The 21,878-nt window shown below is 45.4% G+C and overlaps 2 protein-coding genes across 2 annotated transcripts; both read right to left on the bottom strand.

Annotated features, from left to right (window-relative positions):
• Nucleotides 1-427: 427 nt before the first annotated feature.
• LOC134023804 (FH1/FH2 domain-containing protein 3-like) lies at nucleotides 428-15,497 on the bottom strand. The gene is made up of 4 exons (XM_062466166.1): nucleotides 14,965-15,497; nucleotides 8,344-8,450; nucleotides 682-746; nucleotides 428-432 (listed from the first exon to the last, which is right to left on the bottom strand). Exons 1-4 carry the CDS (start codon nucleotides 15,127-15,129, stop codon nucleotides 428-430), a joined length of 342 nt encoding a protein of 113 aa, XP_062322150.1. The 5' UTR covers nucleotides 15,130-15,497.
• Nucleotides 15,498-16,030: 533 nt separating this feature from the next.
• On the bottom strand, nucleotides 16,031-21,755 carry slc6a19b (solute carrier family 6 member 19b). The gene is made up of 12 exons (XM_062466244.1): nucleotides 21,458-21,755; nucleotides 19,413-19,553; nucleotides 19,198-19,335; nucleotides 18,921-19,102; nucleotides 18,690-18,800; nucleotides 18,412-18,524; nucleotides 17,968-18,096; nucleotides 17,700-17,856; nucleotides 17,336-17,540; nucleotides 17,081-17,240; nucleotides 16,822-16,984; nucleotides 16,031-16,646 (listed from the first exon to the last, which is right to left on the bottom strand). Exons 1-12 carry the CDS (start codon nucleotides 21,654-21,656, stop codon nucleotides 16,425-16,427), a joined length of 1,920 nt encoding a protein of 639 aa, XP_062322228.1. The 5' UTR covers nucleotides 21,657-21,755; the 3' UTR covers nucleotides 16,031-16,424.
• Between the last annotated feature and the right edge of the window lie 123 nt (nucleotides 21,756-21,878).

Below are 21,878 nucleotides of genomic sequence, written 5' to 3' on the forward strand. Positions count from 1 at the left end.
ATCTTCAATAACACATTTTAGAAAAGGACAAATTAAAATCCGACAGCTCGGGGCCTGATAGCTTTTCCAGGTTGGGCAGGGTTATTTCTGCCTCAGCAGCAGCAGGATGAAGAAGGGCAGAAGGAGGAGGTAGAAGAGGGAGAGGAAGAGAGGAAGAAGAGGAGAACGAGGGAGAAGGAAAGAGGAGAACGAGGAGGATACGACAAGGATTAGGAGGAGGTGAAGGAGGAGAAGAGAAGCCTTCGGAGGAGGTGAAGGAAGAAGAGGAAGAGGAGGAGGGGAAGCTGGAGAGGAAGGAGGAGGAGAGAAGCCTTAGAAGGAGGTGAAGAAGGACGGGATGAAGGGGAGGAAGAGGATGAAGAGGAGTCCATGAGTGTTTCACTACCCTCTGCCACTATCTATGCATCCCAGCATGCAGTGCTCGCTGCTAGCCTGCAGCACACAGGGCAGAACAGGCACACCAGAATGCACAAAACAGAGAAACACCGAGTTGCACTCCTGAGAAGTTGATTTTGAGTACCTATGTTACGAGAATGACACGTTGTACAACCAACGGTTAGCTTGTTTGGGACTCGTTTAGACAGGAAGTTGCTGCATGAAATGAGATTCTTTGTTGGTTTGTTTATGTGACGTGTTGAACCCTTAAAAAGTCCTAAATGTACAAACTTTAAAGTAACTTACCGATGCAAGCGTGAACTCTGACAGACAGCTGTGTTCGCAGGATGATGCTGTGCTTCTTGCCTCTCCTGAGGAGAAACAAACACAAGGGGAGAGGAGAAAGTCAGGGTCAAACAGTGGCTGGTTTAGAAAGAGTAGCAGAGTCAGGAAGCCTGTGTCTAAGGCCTGATGCCGAGATATGACAACAGCCAAAAGCACGAGTGAACCTTCATCAGACTATGACGGCAGGTGAGACAGATAAGCCTCGCAACAAAGCAACTGTGAGAAAGCGTGAAAGATCGTTTTCCCTGAGGATTTCTTCTAAAAAGACGTTCTAATGACCCCATCTCCCTGTCACTTCTGTTTGACAAAGCGTTGTGGGAAACAAAAGTGAAGAGAACAGACGGGGGCGTCGCTCGTCCCGAGAGGTGACTGCAAGGGCGTGGAGCAACACAGAGGTCGACTCCGGCCCCTGTGTCCATGGAGACATGTCAACACCCCATAATACCCTCGTCAACAACACCCAGTGCCCCACTGAAAATCCAAAACAAAGATAACATAACACGACGGGACCATCTCTGACAGGATGATGGCACCAAATCTGTGGAGAGAGGAGGCCGGACCCCCATCCTGAGGGTGGAGACCAGCATTCCTCCAGCCCAGAGGAAGTGTGCAGGCAGAGCCAGCAGACACAACACCAGACACCAGAGAACCGCAGATAAGACCCAGCGCTGTGCATTCATCATGTCAACAGACTAAATACAGCACAGGCCTGCTAGGCACAGCAGGTAGGGTTGCCCAATACCCCCCTTTTGCTACCCCCCACCACCCCCCGCCCCAATTCAGCCCCCGGGACAAACAGGCTTTTGTCTGGCCGGCACAATGGGTGTGCGATGCTGGAGAGTGGCTCCGAGCCAGGACTGGAGTGTCACCATTAGAGACAGTGAAACAGCAGTGGATCTGACAGGCAGCCAGCGGGCCGGGTTGGGAAGCGTGCACAGATCAGCCCTGTGGGCCCTCAATCAACAAACAGCCACAGGACCAGGACCTCACACTTACACACACACACACACACACACACACGGCATGGCTACGTAACGTAACAGACAGACCAACATACAGACACAAACAGGCAGACAGACAGACAGACAGAGATGGGCAGACGGACAGATAGAGAGGCAGACAAACAGACAGACAAACAGACAGACAGACACAAACAGGCAGACAGACGGACAGATAGAGAGGCGGACAGGCAGTCAGCCAGCCATACAGAATAGATAGGCAGACAGACAGATAGAGAGGCAGACAGGCAGTCAGACAGCCAGACAGGCAGCTCTCTTGGAGGCCGTGTCAGACACGCTCTCAGCAGCTCAGGTCACATAGCAGACAGGGCTGCCTAAGCTCTCTGTTTATCAAATCTAATATTCAGGAACAGGCAGAGATGAGGCGACACAGAAGCAACATCTGTCAACACGGCCCCCGCTGTGGAGATAGCAGAGGGGAACCTAATCCTCCATGATGCTGTTGAGGTGGATGGGTAACCAGAGCCATTTTGTAGTGAACTTTTGATTTCTCTCTCTCTCTCTCTCTCTCTCTCTCTCTCTCTCTCTCTCTCTCTCTCTCTCTCTCTCTCTCTCTCTCTCTCTCTCTCTCTCTCTCTCTCTCTCTCTCTCTCTCTCTCTCTCTCTCTCTCTCTCTCTCTCTCTCTCTCTCTCTCTCTCTCTCTCTCTCTCTCTCTCTCTCTGCAACCGTATCCCCTCTCCTAACCATGACCTGAGCCTACACAGGCCAACACGCTCATTATCAAATTAGACAGATGGAATATGAGAGACATGCAAGCACTGCAGAGTCAACAGGTATGCTGTTTAATATTGACAGAAACATTACCAGTTTGCTTGGATTGCACGGATAGAGAGATCCTTTTCCTGAACATCCATGCCAAAGGACATGGTCAGCCCCAGAGTTCTTATGCAGATGGCAAGTGAGTTAGATTACCAATTAAAACAAACATGCATTCTATGCAACAGAATGTTTATCTCTTCATGCTGAAATCAGATTCTGGTTTGTGTTGTGGAGCAGCAGGCTCAAGTCAGACTTTGGTTGATGTTATTTATGCACGCACCACAGAATCTATGAACACCGGAAAACCATGCAGGAGCTAACCTGCCTCGTCTGCATTTACAGCAATTAGGGGAAAAACTGTTGCTGTTACATAAATCCGTAACATTATACGTGTTCTATTCATTCTCCAACTTGGGGGCAGGAGTTTCGAGCTTGTGTTTTACCACCACCCTCTCCCTCAGGCAACAGCGCATGGGGATCGTGTATAACGAGAAAGAAAGATGTCATCTAGCCGTGAGACTGCTCACATCTAAAAGGTAGCTTTGTCTCTATCAGAGGAAGCTCCATGTCATTCTCATGTCAGATAACTGGAGAGCGCACTGCTGGGATTCAGCTTATTGTATCGTTCTCGACAGTGACCTTAGTATCTCATGAGGGGCGGAGCCTCCGACCACCTCCTCACTCCTAAAACCCCTCTCTTCATCCTGCTACTTCCCTCATTCTCCACACAAATCCTTCTGCAATTACAATAATAGTTTAGAGCAGAGCAGAATATAGTAGAACAGAGCAGAGTAGAGCAAAGTAAAACAGAGCAGATTAGAGTAGAGTAGAGTAGAGCTGAGTAGAGGAGAGGAGAGTAGAGCATAGTAGAGTAGAGCAGAGTAGATTAGAGTAGAGCTGAGTATAGTACACCAGAGCAGAGCAGAGTAGAGCAGAGTAGAGTAGAGTTGAGTATAGTACACCAGAGCAGAGTATAGCAGAGTAGAGGAGAGCTGAGTATAGTACACCAGAGCAGAACAGAGTAGAGTAGAGCTGAGTATAGTACACCAGGGCAGAGCAGAGTAGAGTAGAGTAGAGCTGAGTATAGTACACCAGAGCAGAGCAGAGTAGAGTATAGCTGAGTATAGTGCACCAGAGCAGAGCAGAGTAGAGCTGAGTATAGTACACCAGAGCAGAGCAGAGCTGAGTATAGTACACCAGAGCAGAGCAGAGTAGAAATGAGTATAGTACACCAGAGCAGAGCAGAGTAGAGCTGACTATAGTACACCAGAGCAGAGCAGAGTAGAGCAGAGTAGAGTTGAGTATAGTACACCAGAGCAGAGCAGAGTAGAGCAGAGTAGAGTTGAGTATAGTATACCAGAGCATAGCAGAGTAGAGCAGAGTAGAGTAGAGATGAGTATAGTACACCAGAGCAGAGCAGAGTAGAGCAGAGTAGAGCTGAGTATAGTACACCAGAGCAGAGCAGAGTAGAGCTGAGTAGAGTAGAGCTAAGTATAGTACACCAGAGCAGAGGAGAGTAGAGTAGAGCTGGGTATAGTACACCAGAGCAGAGCATAGTAGAGCTGAGTATAGTACACCAGAGTAGAGCAGAGTAGAGTAGAGCTGAGTATAGTACACCAAAGCAGAGCAGATTCGAGTAGAGCAGGCCCTGCGTTGGTGGAAATGTTCCAGATCTGGGCTCTCTCTGGCTTTATTTGCCTGAGCATTACTGGTCCTGTTTATAAAGCATCCCACAGAGTGTGTGCCCACAGCAAGGGGGCAAGGGGAGAGCAGGCGGGGGGCGCCTCAACCTCTGCAGCACGCAGACTTGGAGAACAGTCAAACCAGCACTCCGCCCTCGAAGACCAATTAAAGGCAGACAAGAGGACCCCATGCAGGACCGCTGACTCAGCAGTTCTGGGCTAGCCCTGCAGTTTGGGGGCTCGGAGCTCCTGTATTTCACTCTGCTCCGGCCCACAGGTCAAATACGGCGGCCAGAGTTGCCAAGGGGAGAGGACACCGAGGGATTAGGCCAAGATTATTCACAGGGTTCACGTCCTGAAGTTATGCCCTCGGCAGTGGGTGTTTGGCTAACCATAGGCCGGCTCACACATACATTCTCACATGCTCACACACAATCACGCACACACATGTAGCATATGCACTGTAACGTAATAACACGTCAAAGCCATATCACTACTGCTCCAGAAATGCCTGGGGGACGTTTCATTTTTATTCTCCTCCTCGCTATTCTACTTTTTCATTTACTTTTAAATGTTTGACAATTCCACTGGTGAATTTCAAACGGACTTTTTTTTTTTCTTCCTCAACAGGATCCTTAAAGCTGTGAGTTTCTATGTCCAAGTAGGTCAGAAAAAAATCAAAATAATGAAATGGATCCATCCTCAGAGAGCTGGTGGGATGCGATGGGAGGCGGGGAGCTTTTGAGGTCTCACAGCAACAGAACAGTTGGATTCTAGAACTCTGAGAACTCCAAGCTAACTGGCTGTCAAAAACACTATAAACACACAATAAATACAACACGGTTATATTCAGAACCGAGCAATGTTTCAGAGTCTTTATGAACAGTGTGTGTCTTAAAAAATTGGAATGCAAAAAAAAGGGGTGAACTTCACCTATTCTGTATTTCAGCTAACACGTGTCACATGCTGAAGCAATTATGCAGTCAATAACAGCACCTTATGTTATCTTTTGAAGCCTCACCAGTGAATAAGTCCTTGAGGATTTACACATTTACTAATCATCTGTCAATCACTGTCACATGTCTATGAAAGAACAACACCAGCCCCAACAACTAAATGTTCCTGGGATTCCACACGTGTGTTCCATACCTCCCCTTGCCTGCCTCACTGAGCCCTTCCCCTGGAAGGTTAAGGCAGACCCTCACTCTCCTATCCAAGTAATCCATCCAAATATTCAGTGGATCCGAGTGTCTCTCTGAGCACAGATCCCAGTCAGGCCATCTGATCCTCACTACATCCCCCATAATGCACCTCTAAAGCAGTACCAGCAACCCACGGAACTAAGGTCTGCCTGGTCTTTTAAATATCGCTGAAAGGTCGATCAGAGAAAGATCGGAAATCCAAATACAGAACGTGACGATAGAAAAGCGATAAGTGGCATAAGGGCTAGGCTGTCTGGGAGAAATGTGCTGTCCATGTGGCAGAGCCATGGACATTTGGAATCATCCACTAGGATTACAGCAGAGACTGCGATGGGAGATTCTGACTCACAATCTCACCGAGTGGAGCTTCATAACATGGTGTGGAAGTGATTATGGCCTTTAAGCTCCCTTGACATGGATATCTCAGCTCTCTGAAATGGCCTGTGGGAGGATCATACTTTAATCTGATTGTAAAGACACTCGGTATGACACAGGCGCCTCCGGAATGTAACCTGGCATTAGTATCCATGTATTTTAACATCAAAATATATCATGTGAACTCATTGATCAATGACCAGCTGCAGCCATCAGGAAACCAGACTGTTTTCAGATGAACTTCTAGTTCTGTAGAACATCAGCTGGGTTTATACATCAGGCAAAATTTGTATTTTTTTAGATAGTAAATCTGTTTGGAAATGTACTGTTCCGAACTTATATTACTTTGAGAGCAGCTGGAAGTTGTAAAGCAGAGAGGAACCGGGCAGAACACAGATTCCTCTCTGAGTAAAGACTAAAGATCCTGCAGTGGAGAATTGCTGGTATTGAAAGATCTTGTGCTGCAATGGTAGAAAGAAAATAAAACAAAATGGAACAAGTTAAGGTGAAATACCTCATCATGCCTTTTATTAGCTCAATAATCATAAAAATAACAACAGTGAACAGTGGGGGTTGTGAACTTGGGCACATCCATCTCATAAAAAACCAGCGGGCGGAATTAGCCTGCTATTACAAATAATGCCTAGCCTCCTAGCCCCCTCCACCCCCAACCCGACTCCTCAGACTCACTGTATGGGTTTAATGACACACATCCAGCATCGGATGTGCCAGTTGGCACTGCCCACCCTGGCAGCCTGTTTCTTTGAGGAGAGAAGTGGACCACTTCGACCTCACTAGACTTCCATAAGCTCCCCAATGATTTTTGATGGAACTGGGAAATGAGACCACTCTCTTCGTCCAATGGAAACACCAGGCGAACAGCATATGAATTCCGAGTTAGACAAATAAATCCATAGATTTTTGTGGTCCAGCCGACCAGGAACTCCCATGCCAGCCTCTGGTTTGACATCAGCGGAAGAAGGCGGAACACGGATGTCATATCAACATGGCGGGGCAAAGCATGTAAAAGCATATGGACCCAATAAACGGCCACCATCATGGAAAGACTGCACTGGAAACAAACAAGACATGGAAGTTTCACATCTCTGGGCCTTCTGATTTTCGAAGCCAACCATTGTCATCGAGCAATACTGCAAAACTGTTCAGTACAAATAGCATCTAAATGGAGGAGGAGAAATGATTTGAGGCCAACTCTGCTGCTCTTAACAAATAGTTAGAGGATTGTAGAGAGGGCGTCTTTATTGAGATCACTGGGGGACATTCAATCCTGATGAAGGTGATTACCCATGAGCCTCCCTGGCTGTTCTTAAGTAGTTCAGATGACATCACTCTCTCGCTCTGCTGGCACGACCAGGTATTTTAAGAAACGAGGGTGGAAAGCCACCGTGGAAACTTGGTGACATTTAAGAGGTGAAAAAAAACAAACAAGGCCACAATGGCTTTGGCACTTTGATAATGCTGGCAAGCATGTCAAGCACCATGTATAGATAAATGTATCTCGCCAGTCTGGGATATCCCTGAGAATGACAAATTCCATTTTCTGTATCAGCGTCTGTCGATCCTCTGGTGATATGTGACACGTGAGTCGATAAGACGTGTGAGAACTGGAGACCAAATGCATGGCAGAGAGCGGCACCATATCGACTGGACTGAAACGACTAGCTTGGTTTCAGCGTTGGAATCCCTTGCAGCTGGATTGACATGGTTTCATGGGGAGTGGCGTGCAGCGGCCAAGGTAAAGCTGGGGATCTCTGCTCCACGCCCAGCCCTGCCCCTTCTCTGCCACCCTCCGGCCCTCCCTTCCCCTGGGCCTGCTGAGAGGGAGAGCCAACTTGGGGGCGTCCGTGGGACAGCTCAATCAGCTGGGACGGCGGAGGCCAGGAAAAGGGATTATTACTGTCATTCAACCGTGAACCAGAATGGGTATCATTGTGATCCTGATCACTGTAATAGAATCAAATTAGGCAGGGGAAAATAGGGGGCAGGAAATTAATACATTTCCCCAAGGCAAAGGGATTGAAATACCTTTCTTTTTCTCTCTCTCCGCTCTCTCAAAACAATGATCACATTGTATCGACCCCTGTTACAGCAGGGGGATACCTTGGAGCCTCGGAGAGGGTGCATGTCTAATCTGACTGGTATGATTGCACTGTAAAACATATTTCAAGTTGCTCTGGAATAATAAATGGTTCAAAATACGGTTTTATTTATAGTTCAATACAGCTTTTTCAACCGCCAGAACAAGAAAATGTTCTCTCTGACCACCGTGGCTTGGCTTGTGAAGCCTACACCTGCGAAGTTGTGCCAGTGGCTCTTGTGTTTTCAATAAGAACGACTCTGGCCTAATTCCCAGTTACATCTTTTGAAGTGTAGAAAATGAATAACCTACCTAGTTTTATGATTGGATTCTCTGTATACCTCGGTACAATGGAGGAGAGAAAAAAACACAGCAAAACTGTCCCCTACATTTCTACTCACGGCGCTTTGACAGCTTCACGTCTACGGTTCTCCAGTAGAATGAGAAACTGAGAGGTGGACAAAGGGAGAAAGAGCTTTTATCTCACCCTCCTTCCTCCTGAAAGCCCTCCAACTCATCGCGCTGCTCCGCCAGAGTGGACTCCAAGTCCAGGTAGCTTCCATTGTGGGACAGCTGAAGGGCACAGTCATCGAGCTGAGAGGAAGGAAAGAGAGAAAGAAAGATCACTAGATGAATAATTCAGTGCAATTAAACTGTCGCTTCCCTCCAGCTTTTCCCACAGGCAAATTGGCAGTGCAATATAATCCGTTTATTGTTGTCATTGTTGTTTGTGTTGATGCGGATGGTTCCCAGCCAATCAGCAGACAGATGGATATGGTACATTTGCTGCTGACAGTCCAACCTTGAGACCAGAACTTTCTCTAGCCTGGGACAAGGCCGAAGCTGAGCGGGGCTGGGGCTCCATCAAGCCTGGAACAACCTTGTAGACTCTGTCCTTCACACTCCCATAATTAATCATTAGTTAGTCAAATACATTTATCGTCATTTAAGACATACTGGCGTTTCTTAGCCCCACCTTGCTCACCAAAACCGTAACCATTTCCCTCTAAACATTCCCAGGAATGCCTGAATTCAGTCCAAACTGGCTGGAGATATCCATGGCTTCTTTTTACAGAATTACGGTATAATTATGTAATTGAGCGACGTCTCCCTGCCTCTCTGATTACACCGCCACTAACTCTATTATCTATTACATCAGCGGAAATACCTGAATGTCCTTGTTCCATGAGAAATATTATGTGTGTTCTCCACCTGTCCCTTAAGGATGACAGATAGCCTAAAGGTGTTTTTTGGTTGTTACTCTAACCTCCAGTGTCTGAGAGAAACTTTATTTAACTTTTTACTCTGTCAGCACCAAGCCATGACAAGGGGGGGGGGGGGGGGGGTGGAAGTAGAGGTCAGCAGCTTGAGCCCTGGAAACCATTCCAGTATCTCTCTCATGGTAACCAACCAAAATCTGACAAAGCAAGGGGGGGATTTCACCATCATTTAAATCCCTGTACCTGTAAAAGGTACAGTAAAGCTACCGCCGATTCGACAGCATTTCCTCAGAGGCCCCAAGCGAGGCTGTCAGTCGGCGGTTGACTGTCCTGTGTGGCTGACCTAAGACGGGGGCAGATTAGCTTGTTTACGCTGTGAGCTCATCAGGGTCTGCTCCACAGGACAGGAGCTCCCACCGGCTGGAGGAGAGGAGAGGAAAACAAACAAGGGGGTGGCTGCGCAAACTCATGACCACGCTCTTTCATCTCCACGCAGGGGGGCCTCACACTGCTGCACAGAACTAATAAACCCCAGGAGAACAAATTAAGGTGCCGCTTCCTATCATTGACCCGGGGTTTCAGTGGGATGCCCTGATAGACAATACATGGTAATGGGAGACGATTGTTTGTCTGTTTTTCCTCAAATAAACACCAAAGGATATGGCATCAAGGGCGGATAGTTGTTGAAGAACAACAAAACATGTCATTTCTTTTATAAAAACATAAAAAAACACAGGACTGTTTTTGAAATTAGAACTTTGATTTGTGCCTACTGTGATGTGGTTTGATGTCCTCCCACAAATGACAGTAACTTCATTAAAAGTGGAGTGGAAAGGGAAGTTGCTAACTGGGAAAGACATTAGGGGTCCGACAGCTTTGATCTGTTCGGCAACAACGTTTGTCTTTGGATCTAATACGCCGTCTGAGGCCTGTGTCATGTTGGAGGACTGAAACAAAACATGTGGTTGCTGGGATGACTGGGAGAGCTCTCGATCGTTCGCTCTCTCTCTCTCTCTTGGAACTGTCTTGTCTCTTTCCTCTGCGTTGTAAAACAAAAGCTTATTGGAAATATGATAGTCCCGCAGACCCAAAGGGTTTTACATCCGTATTCCCCAAGCACACCTGAGACATCCCAGCCCACAAGGCCGATGTGATCAGGGGCGCACGGACAAAGTGAAGAGCTCCCCCCCAGGGCACATGGACAGCTTCAAGTCCTGTGACAGGTCTTATTTAAGATGGCTCAAGATGGCTTTTAAGATGGCTGAAGAGAGAGAGAGAGAGAGAGAGAGAGAGAGAGAGAGAGAGAGAGAGAGAGAGAGAGAGAGAGAGAGAGAGAGAGAGAGAGAGAGAGAGAGAGAGAGAGAGAGAGTGTTTCACCAGATTACGAGAGAGATTCCCAGCTGACAGGATATCCAGACATAGTGGCCCAAGTTGGTCCCACTATATATAGGTCCCATGAACGGGTCAGTCAGAGAAAAGCGGTAGTATGGAATGGGTGTGACGTGAAACTAAGCATGAAGGAGAAGACCAGAAGGTTTTACTCCAACCTAGGAGCCTATCAAAGTACTCAATTTTCTTTCATAAAACGTTTTTATTCCAGAGTATGTACAATGAATACAAAATAAATGCATCTACACTGATGTGGAACTCCAACCTAGTACTTTCTCGATCAGAAACTGATATTGACACTGGGGGATACTGGGGGTGATGATGTAGCTGGAACTATCTTATGAGTTCACTTTGAATCCAAGAACTTCATGTCTTCACATAAGGTTCTGATTCTAGACCACAGCCAGTCTCCATCAAGCAGTCCAGCTATGGTAGACCCAACAAACACATCCCATAAAACCATGAGTTGTTCCTGCCATTCTCATTATATAATGAAGCTGGATTACTGGCCAGTGTCCAGGTCATAAATGGCCTATAATCCCGGCCCGGCGCTGCCAGATTAACAGTGACAGTTGGTGTGTTGTCTTCCACATAGGTCTTGAACCCTGGCCTTATGGTCCCAGGTCCAAAGAAGTAACTAGCATTCACACACTGAGGTCTGGCCTCTCCCTTCAACCACATTGTGGTCCACTGGCCAGAGAGGCAGTGAGGCAGACGCAGCCTAAAATAAACACCATACAATTTCCCAATTCAAAACACAATCTCACCCTCAATTTCTTGCTGCTTCTTCATGGGTTGATAGTGGAAAAATACCTCTCTTTCTGTAGGTTAGTATCAATTTTTTTTTAAATGATGTGTCTCGTGATGTGTATAATACGAGCTATTTATTGACGGAAGGAAATTGAAAACCCTGGAATATTTTTGCTCTAAAGGATGTGAGCTCCTTTAGGATGTTGCAGACAAAACCTCTTAAAACGACTGTATCCTAACAACAGACAAGTAGCACAGCCTGTAACAGTTCCTTGCTTTTGTTTCTGTCTATTGCGAATTGTTTATGTGATCTGTGGTCTCTGTCTCAAGAACGTAGAATTAGCTCATTAAAACACACTAGTGAACGTAAGAGAGAGACCACAGTAATCTTTAGCTTCTGTCAAGCATGCAAGGAAAGAGTTTGTAAGGAGAGAGTTCTCCTGAATAGAGCTGTGTAAACGAGGCTCAAAAAATACAGAGACCTGCAAAAACCTCAACTCTACATAACAATGTGTAAAACACAGCCAGAGAGCAGCAACAGTCACTGAAAGAACCTATATTTTACAGCATTTAGCATAACTTCTCATTCTGGCCCTCTGTAATTTCTGTGGAATAATTTACAGGAAAACAAGCTTCCAAAAAAAAGATGAACTGTCAAAACGACTGTCCATACTCCAACTTTTTCTCCCCACATCTGTCCTTGCCGAAGCTCTGCACAGTCAGTCTCATCAAGTCTGATGGAAGGATTTCTGGCTTTGAAAATACTTTTGAGGTAATTGACCCAAACTGGAGAAAGGTGGTGTAGAGAGCATAGAAAATAAGAATGAAAAATTGAAAATCAATGGCAATAGCTGCTATTCTGCACTTTTGTGAAAGGTTCCAGTGGGGCAGCACATTTCAGGTGAACTGTGCTGAGCTGTGAGCTGTGTTGCCTATTCACAGCATGCTTAGTCTTCCAGAAGCTACTATGAATTATTCATGACAGAGCTGTTAGATGAACACCTGAGTCAGGCCATTTCTGGCACTTTCCATTTACAGTAACAACATTTAAGTATCAAGGTACAGAGAAGATGCTGAATTCTTTCTGAGCTTTTACATTGCTCACTTTTATATGGCTTCAGTTGGAAGTTGGATGTTGAAGAGGCAAAGCTGAAATAGCAAAATAATGTGTAAATCTGCAAGTGTTTGGAGTTGGGTTTCATTGGAGGGGTCTCAATGGAGTAACCTGTCAATTTCAACAGTGAGTTAGACCAGGTTCTCATCGACACCATTCCCAAACCCCCTAAGCTCTCGCCCTCCCCCTCCCCTCTACCATCCCCTCAACCTTTACACCACCTCTCAAACTCTCTCTCTGCCTCTAGTTTCCCTTCACCTCTACATCCCCCCCAACTTTCCTCCCTCCCTCACACTCCACCTCTAATTGCACCTCCACCTCTACCCTCCACCTGCATCTCTCCCCTCCATCATCCACCTACCCTCTGGGGGCTGTAGCCTGTAATTGACAGCAACAGCGCTAGGACAGCACATGCTAGCTGTGCTGGTTCCCAGGGCACCATATGTTAGCACGGTGCTATTTATACCAAACTGACCAGCACATCCTCACCCCCCTACAGATGTAGAGGGGAGGCTGCACTGGAAGACAGGAACTCAGTGTGTCCTGGTACCTTAATCATTTATATCTCAAGGTTTTCCTGAAAACATTCTTAAAAACCTACCTAATAACCTGTTAAAGAGACAATCACAGCAGCTGCTCGCTCAAGCTAATGCTAACCGCACATGTGACGTTAGTTCACTGTCAGGGTACTGCTGATCCTGTGACTGGCACTCCCAGGCCTCACTGGCACCTCTAGTTTGTTGTCCCATGGGCCTACAGCTATACCCAGCTTGGCTGGAGAACCAATGGAGTGTGTCAGCCTCCCTCTCTCTTGCTCTCCCTCTCTCTCTCTTTTTCTCTCCCTCTCTCTCCTCTCTCTCTCTCTCTCCTCTCTCTCTCTCTCTCTTTCTCTTTGGCTGAAGCAGGGCCTGCCACCCTGTTCCCATCCTGCTGGACAGAGCTAGAGGAGAAGGAGAGCCAGGCTTGCGGTGATCCACAGTATGCTGAGGCTTCCGTGACTTATCTACCCAAGCTCCACTCCAAGAGCTCGGAGACGCCATTGATCTGACAGGATGAAGGAAGAGGACCAGTGAACGGCCCATTAGGACCTGCGTGACTTTCTTAACCGAACGAAGCAACGACTAAACGGGCCCTTCACTCTGCTTAGACGTCCTGGTTTGGAGGCGAGGCCGTCGGAAAATGTGTTTAGATGCACGTGATCGAGGGGTTGGGAACGTTGGGATTTGTCCGACGCCTCCGCGCTTACAGGACGGGGATCTGGTCGACATCATTTGTCATTGTTGGGATATGTAAAGGAAAGCTTAAACATTTTTACCACAGGGTATTGAACAGAAAAGCGTACTTCCTTTGATGTTCTTGGAACGGGTCATTCAATGGTATGGGTGTAGGCCAACTATTACAGTCAAAACAATAAAGGCCTATGGGTGTATGGCCTCCTCAAATGGCTGGAGATAAATGGAGACAGGCATGAGGCATGAGTGGCCAAACACAGGAATGCTGAGGTGCAGAAAAGTCCACAGTGAAAGTGGAGGGTTTGGGAAAAGCATAAAAGAGCGGAGGAAGAGAGGGGAGAGGCAAGATGTGAAATGGCAATCATATGTCAAACAGTAGCCGATTTTAGAGTTTGAATATTTGGAAATTGTGGATGATGAACGTAAGTGACATTGCCCGCTATTTCAAATAAAAGGGCATTGATTCTAAACACTGAACTTGATACAGCTGTTAATGTAAGTTTAAGAGCTATAATGGCCATCAGTCACAAAGGAAAATTGGCACTGGAAGAGTTACTGGGATTTTCAAGTTACAGCAAATGCTTCGTTTGCATGATGGAATAGCAGTGACCAGATGAAGAGAAGGTAGAAAGTCCATAATTGAAGTCAAGAAAATTCCTTGTAGGAAAGAACTTCCACCAGAAATCCACCAGATGACAACAATCAAACTTATCCCAGAGATTAATGTTGTGGCTTGTTTGCACACATTGTTTGTTTGTTTGTTTGTTTGTTTGTTTGTTTGTTTGTTTGTTTGTACACCAAACCACACTAAACAATACCAGATCTGTTTGGAACAATAGTGCACATTAAGTAATAGTATGTTTTGCATCATTTGGAGCAGAAAAGCTTTGAGACCAGGAACCAACCCCTTGTCAACCTCTCAAGGGATTAAACAGTTCTACTGTTGTAGTCACAGTTCATAGGAGCAGCTGCCTTTTTTCCTTTGCTTGGGTAGGTTCAGCCCTCTGTGGCCGGAGCTGCCTGACTGTCCCATTCCCTCAGCTGTTGAGCATTCCTGAATACCTCACTAACGCCAGTACTAAAACTGGCCCTGTATTTATCGTTTGTTTACATTTTGAACATGGGTATGGGGTTCATCAATGTGGCACAATCCCATTATCTGTCATGAGGATGATGCTCTAGAAGTTCATCATGGTAGCTGTCACAATCACGATACATGGCACATCATCTGGGATCAATTATTTTTGGACAAAGTAAATATCAGATGTTCCTTGACAATTCAAACTTCAAACAAAGCATTAATTGGGATAGCACTACACTTTATATGATCATATTGCAAGAAAGTCTATATCAACTAGCGAAAGAGTTGCCAATATCAAGAGACAGTTGGTGAGCCTACATACCTTGTGTGGGGCTTTGAGAAGCCTGTGGACTCCAGCAATCTGATTTATGAGCGGGATATCCTCTCTGAAAGTGTATTGAGGAGGTCTTGTTGGCTCTGGAAAATTGGTGCTGTTGAATGGATCAGTATCATCTAAGAACTGCACCCTGCATAGTAACGTAGCCATGATGCATCCATGCAAGACGGTTATTAGAAGTCGGTCTAAAAGTGGCTGCTCCTCGAAACCCTTTGATATGACGCGCAGCCCCGCGACAGCCGGGGGACAGCGATCCACCGGCAGGTTGTCTCTGCAGTAGCGAGCCCTGCTTCTCTTGTTATCCTTGGACTCTTTCCATTCGCTTCATAAAGCCGCAGAGGTTTAAATACACTGGAAAAGCGTTATAGTTATTCCAATACTGCTCGTTCTAATGTAGCCTATTGTCTCTATCCTCTCTTGCCGAGTTTCTGATGTTCTCTTGAGATGAGCGGAGCGGCAGTGTCGAAGGGCATTGCGGGCAGGCAAGGTGCTGAGGCAGACTGCGGACGGGACTGCTGGACTTGACGTCTGTAGAGTAGAGAGCATGGGACTCCCTCCTCTAGCGCAAACTCTGCCAGCGGGAGCGTACAGTCAAGGGGGCGCACTCAAAACATAACCGTATTGGCGGCCTCCTGTGGCTTGATGTGAAAAGCACAAGTTCGAGTTTTCGCAAGAAATATTCTGCACTCCATGACTTGACATAGTTTATGTTAAATAAGAGTGCCCATTTGATGATCTCTAGTTTGTGAAGACTGAACTCAGAAAACACCCAAGCCGCAACACGGTTTGAATAAAAGCCCAGATGGAAAGATTATGAAGATTAAAAATGTATGTAGATTTGATCGACATAGTCTTTTTGCTCAGTGATGGCTAAACTATAACATTGAGTGCTACCATATTTTTGCATGGGTTTCCTAAACCAAATGAGCATGAGTTCTTATCAAAAGTAGGCTAGTAGGCTGTGCAGTATAACAAGCTAAATTATATCATTATATATTGCCAAGTGTTCATTGGTCCGTTATTTGTTCTTGACAAATACAAACACTGGAGATTAGAATTAGCCTATGTTAGAGGGGCAGTTTATTCATTGATAAAACTAAGAACATTTACATGTATATCATACTGTAACATTAATGATTTAAAAACAAATAGTATCTTCCAAATATGTTGCTGTACATCCTGTTACCTAATTTCTTGAATGCCAGAGGAGTAAGAAGGCAAGAGGTTGACAAGAGAAGAGTCTTTCTCTAGTTTACTCGATGAATTGTTTACAGTTTAATTTATCTTTAGTCTACCCTTGATCATGCCTTGAACACGTTATCAAACACGGAGCAATGAGAAAATATACAATAATTGACTGGAAAGTTGTTGTATGTTGTATGTTATGTTAGCGAGGGAACGTCAGCCATTGGATGAGAGGTCCAACACAGAAGTCATTAAAGTGATCAGGTGAAGGATTTGCTATCCATTTCAGGCTCTTCATTCATATGAATTTGTTTGGAGATAGTGTATGGATCCTCTGACTGAGGTCTTCCACTCTTCTTCCTCCGTAGACAGTGGTAAATAGCGATTGCAGGCACCGCAAGACTGGGGATTCCTGCCAGAATGAAGATGATCACATTGACCCAGACTGGGTATAGCTTCTCGTCCAGTGTGGGGAAGTTCTCCTGAAAAGACAGCCTTAGTTGTTCAGTAATTTATTCCTAATACAGTTGTACTGTCATGACATTTCTTGTGAGATACAGTGTTGGTGCCACAACGGGAAATGTGACTTCTAGCTTTTGAAACATTTCAAATTTTGATTTCCTCTCCTCCTTTGCATATGTAGGAGATAAATATTACCGATTCAGGATCCCAAGTTTTGTAGAGGAGCTTCTCACTGACTTTCGTGACGAAGTAGAAGATGAAGATGACGAACATTATGAGAGGACTAACCACCCTCCATGTTATCTGCCAGAAGAGGTTGGGTTTGTGACCAATCATGAACTCGATGTCATCGTTGAACCTTGAAGGGAGTTTGGGGAACAAGTAAGTACATGTAGAGTCTCCACACCGTGACACATATTCTCCTAGTGATGCTATTGTATCTTGTCATGCTCACCTGTCAATACCGTATACGTACACAACCGCCATCATCTCACAGAATGCAACAACCAGCAGAGGAATGGAACCACCATACCCATCAAAGAGGGACAGCCAGTAGTTCCCTGACCCCTGAACGAAAATCAGGCCCACCAGGCAGCAGACAACACACGTCACCCCTGTTACAGAACAAAATGAACAATAAGGAGACTTCATCCTCAAGAACAAACAAACCTCAATATCTTGACTTGTGAGTAGGGAGGTGGGGACTCGCCAGTGACAGCCTCTTTGGGCCAACTTTTGGGGAACACCTTGAGATCCTGCAGGGGAACCAGAACTCCTTCGATGTTGCCGAACATGGACGAGAGGCCCAGGCAGAAGAGCATGATGAAGAACAGGATTGACCAGAGTTGAGAGACGGGCATCTTGGTGATAGCCTCTGTGAACACGATGAAGGCCAGACCAGTTCCTTCCACTCCCTATATCAACAGATGTGTCATCATGACATGTACTGTACAAAACAATTGGTCATTCAAGGTCAGGTACAGTGCAACCAAATCAAGTGTGTTTTCCAACAATGATTCCAATAATAATAATGGATATGAGATCATTTGTGGAATTTGTAGAAAATACAAAACCTCGCTGAGGAAAGTGTTCAGGTCACACGTCTTTAAGTTTAACCCTTGAAGGACATCTGGGTCTGTCCCATTAAGATTCTGGATGGCCTCAGCATAGTTGCTCTCGGTGATGCTTCCTTCAGGGAGATCAAACGCATTCAGCAGCCCAAGGATATTTCTAGAGAGAAGATATTGTGCCAAATACGTTCACTATCTACCATGTGTACTTATGACTGAAATAGGACGTTACGTGAGAGCCAAATGTCATTGGAGATCCATAAAAGCGTACCCGGCTATACAGTTGTCAAATCTCTCTGTGGCTCTGAAGCCAATGATGGTGTAGATGACTGTCGCGGCGTAGACCGAAGTAAGGCCGTTGATGATAGAGATGATAACGGCATCCTGTTCACAGTTGTTGCTGGGGACAACACAGACACAAGATCAATCTCTTTCACGACCCTCGATTCTTACATTTACATTTAGTCATTTAGCAGAAGCTCTTATCCAGAGCGACTTACAGTAAGTACAGGGACATTCCCCCGAGGCAAGTAGGGTGAAGTGCCTTGCCCAAGGACACAACGTCATTTGGCAGAGCCGGGAATCGAACCGGTAACCTTCAGATTACTAGCCCGACTCCCTAACCGCTCAGCCACCTGACTCCCTGACTGATTCTTTATTCCGTTTGTTGGTCTACATCCGATGTCAGTAGTTTGGTAATGCAAGAGGGACTCACTGGACTGAGTTGTAGCTGGAGAAGGAGATGAGGCCCCCGAACGCCAAGGAGAAGGAGTAGAAGACTTGGGCCCCTGCATCTAACCAGGTGGATGGATTGGCTAGTTCTGCCAACTGGCAGGGCACAACATGAGTTATCATGTTGCTTGTTTTATCCATTTTAGATTTTGATATCTATCTGTAGTATACAGTATTCTTAAAGGGGAACACGTGACAGTATTAAAATGTAATTGCTGATGTCAGGAATTTTCTTTAAAAAAAATCTAAGAGAGAACTTACGTCAGGCGTGAAAAGGAACTTCACTCCACTTAGAGAACCTTTCAGGGTCAGTCCTCGGATCAAGAAAATGGTCAGCACTACATAGGGAAGTGTGGAGGTCACGTACACAGCCTGCCACAGACATGGCGGGAAATCAAATTATAATCATTGTATTATTAGTGTATTATTTCTTTTTCAATATTATTTATTTTTTGTCAGAGTTTAGAGATCTAATCGGTTTGAGAATGTCACCTTTCCCGTGGTCTCAATGCCACGGATGATGCAGATGTAGAGGACAGACCAGGCTCCCACCAAGCATATGACCATCCACCACTGAAGCCCACCATCCTCCACTATATTGGGGGACGTGTTCAGAGTCTCCCTGTACCAGAAGTAATCCACAGAGGAGCTCCTCACACACTCCTCCACCAGGCCTGGGGAGACAGTGGCACTCATGGTAAATATGATGCCATGCTTTTCAGACATCATAACATATCATGGTCCTGAATGGGAAAGCCTTGCACTCTACCTGTCATGTTGCTGTTTATTGGGCACTGGCTCCAAGGAAGAGGGTTCTGGAAGGAGTTATAGAAGTACCACATGACCCAAGCGATGATGGTGTTGTAGTAGAGGCTGATCATCAGAGACACACACATGGAAGCAATCCCTGTGGAGGAACAGCGTCACTAGCCTCAAGTGTCGTGATGATGCCATGCGTTCAGCACTGTGGGGAACGTTGCTTACCCACTCCTGCCAAACAAGGGTGGATGGTTGACCACACCCCCAAACTGCCTTTCCTCAAACGCTGACCAATGGCAAACTCTAAATGGAGAAGCGGGATTCCTTCAAGAACCAGGAGGATGAGGAAAGGAATCATGAAGGCTCCTGAGAAAAGAGGAGTCATTCATTTAACCGAAGCCATGAAACATGAGTATATTAACCTGTATAATGATTAGCTTCTGTGTCCCTGAAATGCATCTCATTAAACCTCTCATACAGCTATTTACATGCAGGGAGACAAGCTGGCAACATGAGAACATGACTCCATTTAGTTATCCCAATGCAGACTAACACAGGTTTTGCATACATACTGTATGGACTTGATATTGAACCCAAGACTGGGGTGGCTGTGATTCAAAGTATAGGTCAGTCTCCTCTCCTCACACTACAACTGCTAATCTACTTCATCTGCTTCAACTTCATTTTCTTCTTCTTCTGCTCCTTCTTCTTCTGCTTCTTCTTCTTATGTTCCTTCGTCTGCATCTCCTTTGTCTTCTTCTTCATCATTTGCTTCTGCTTCTTCTTCTCCTACTTCTTCATCTGCTTCATTTGCTGCTTCTGCTTTTTCTTCTTCTTCTTCTTCTTCTTTCTTCTTCTTCTGCTCCTGCTCCTTCTTCTGCTACTTCTTCTGCATCTCCTTCTCCTTCTTCTTCATCTGCTTTTGCTGCATTTGCTTCTTCTTTTTCTTCTTCATCTAATTATTTTTCTGCTTCTTTTGTTTCTTCTTTATCTACTTCTTTTACTACTTCTTCATCTGCTTCTTTTACAGTATTGATGATTTTTTAAATAAACAAAACTAATTCTCTGACAAATAGTAGCCTCTTGATCTTAATCACATTGAATTTGAGTGCACATTGAAAGCATTGTTAGACCATGAATAATCAGGATGAGAGTGCTCAGAGGTCTGTTGATGCTGAATGCTGAATAAGACGGTCAAGCTTACTGTTCAAGCTTTATTACAAGTCATATTGGAGATGATTCCAAAGTGCAAGTTAATTCCTCTAACAAATATTTTTCAGTGTTACTGACTCACTGTCTGGTACGTAAGTTACGAATTTATCTTTCTATGCATCAATCGAAATGGCAGTTAATCAGCCATTAACATCTAAAGCCACGTACAAAAGGTGATAATGGCCTATCTTGTAACTGTTCATCATCCGAGGTCATTACAACATTTCCTTGAAGTTCTGAGTTATCTTCCTATCAGCAGTGATGGAGAATTTGTTGGAAAAACATCTTCGCTAAACTGGAGACATATTAACTAGACAACTAGGCTTACTGTGGTGTTAATATTTATTATATGGACATGACTTCCATGACCATCCATTTAATTATCTGTAATCTGTATCTTTATCTGTCTCCAAACATTGGCATTTTCCTCTGATATCACTCATTTGAAATAGAATCATTGTTTTAGCTCTACAAAAGTATTTAGATGAATAAAGATGTTAACATTGTGCTCCATATGAGGGAACGCATGTTCACCAGGAGCATTGTAAAACTTGCTACCTGTAGACAGCACAGTAGGAGGTTAAATATTACATTCACATTTAGCAGACTCTCTTATCCAGAGCGACTTACAGTAAGTACAGGGACATTCTCCCCAAGGAAAGTAGGGTGAAGTGCCTTGCCCAAGGACACAACGTCATTTTTCACGGCCGGGAATCGAACTGGCAACCTTCTGATTACTAGCCTGCTTCCCTAACCGCTCAGCCACCTGACTCCCTATTGCCATTATTATTATTTCCATATTACCACATTTATAATTGTTACGCATCAGAAATACATTTAAAGTAATGTAATGCACATGTTGAATTATATATTTCATTTAAATTAATAGCTCCAAATATACCAAATACTACTGGAAACCATAGAAATGTGGCCTATAATGAAAATACATCCATCTGAAGACTCAATTTATAACAGTGTAAACGCAAATCCCAAAAACAAAAGTTGTCTCGGATATCTAATGGGAAACATCCGACCCAACCAGCCTCCATCTCTCCTACCTCCTCCATGGCTCTGGCACAGGTACGGGAACCTCCACACGTTCCCCAGCCCCACGCAGAAGCCCACACAGGTGAGCATGTACTGGGCCTTGTTGTCCCATTTGGGGCGGTCTCCAGCCTCCTCATGCTCCAGTTTCTCCAGTGCTTCGTGGGACAGGATCCTGTCTTCCAGACCCGGGTTGGGAAGCTGTAGCTTCATGGTCCCTCGGACACGACGTGTCACAGTGGAACACGGTAAGGCAGGACGGGTGTGAAGTGCACTGAGACTCAATGAAAAAGTGGCTGTCAACAACAGAGCAGATAGCCCCTCTGGTGGAGCCCTGTGATAGATTGACCGGGTCGGAGGTGTGAGCTTGTGTCCTATCAGCTGGAGAGGCGTGCAGAAGTCTTCCCAAGCGTGACACAACCCAAACAGTTCTGA

The sequence above is a fragment of the Osmerus eperlanus genome, chromosome 7 (assembly GCF_963692335.1).
Source record: "Osmerus eperlanus chromosome 7, fOsmEpe2.1, whole genome shotgun sequence".
NCBI classification, from domain to species: domain Eukaryota; kingdom Metazoa; phylum Chordata; class Actinopteri; order Osmeriformes; family Osmeridae; genus Osmerus; species Osmerus eperlanus.

Excerpts from the sequence above, each read along its gene's own strand:
- LOC134023804 (XM_062466166.1), bottom strand. The coding sequence starts at position 15,129 with ATGGCTACGTTACTATGCAGGGTGCAGTTCTTAGATGATACTGATCCA. Across the intron at positions 8,451-14,964 it reads TTCTCAAAGCCCCACACAAG|CTCGATGACTGTGCCCTTCA; the intron begins GTATGTAGGCTC and ends CCTTCCTCTCAG. Across the intron at positions 747-8,343 it reads GGCTTTCAGGAGGAAGGAGG|GAGAGGCAAGAAGCACAGCA; the intron begins GTGAGATAAAAG and ends GTTTCTCCTCAG.
- slc6a19b (XM_062466244.1), bottom strand. The coding sequence starts at position 21,656 with ATGAAGCTACAGCTTCCCAACCCGGGTCTGGAAGACAGGATCCTGTCC. Across the intron at positions 19,103-19,197 it reads AATAAACAGCAACATGACAG|GCCTGGTGGAGGAGTGTGTG; the intron begins GTAGAGTGCAAG and ends CTGTCTCCCCAG. Across the intron at positions 17,857-17,967 it reads TTTGACAACTGTATAGCCGG|AAATATCCTTGGGCTGCTGA; the intron begins GTACGCTTTTAT and ends TCTTCTCTCTAG.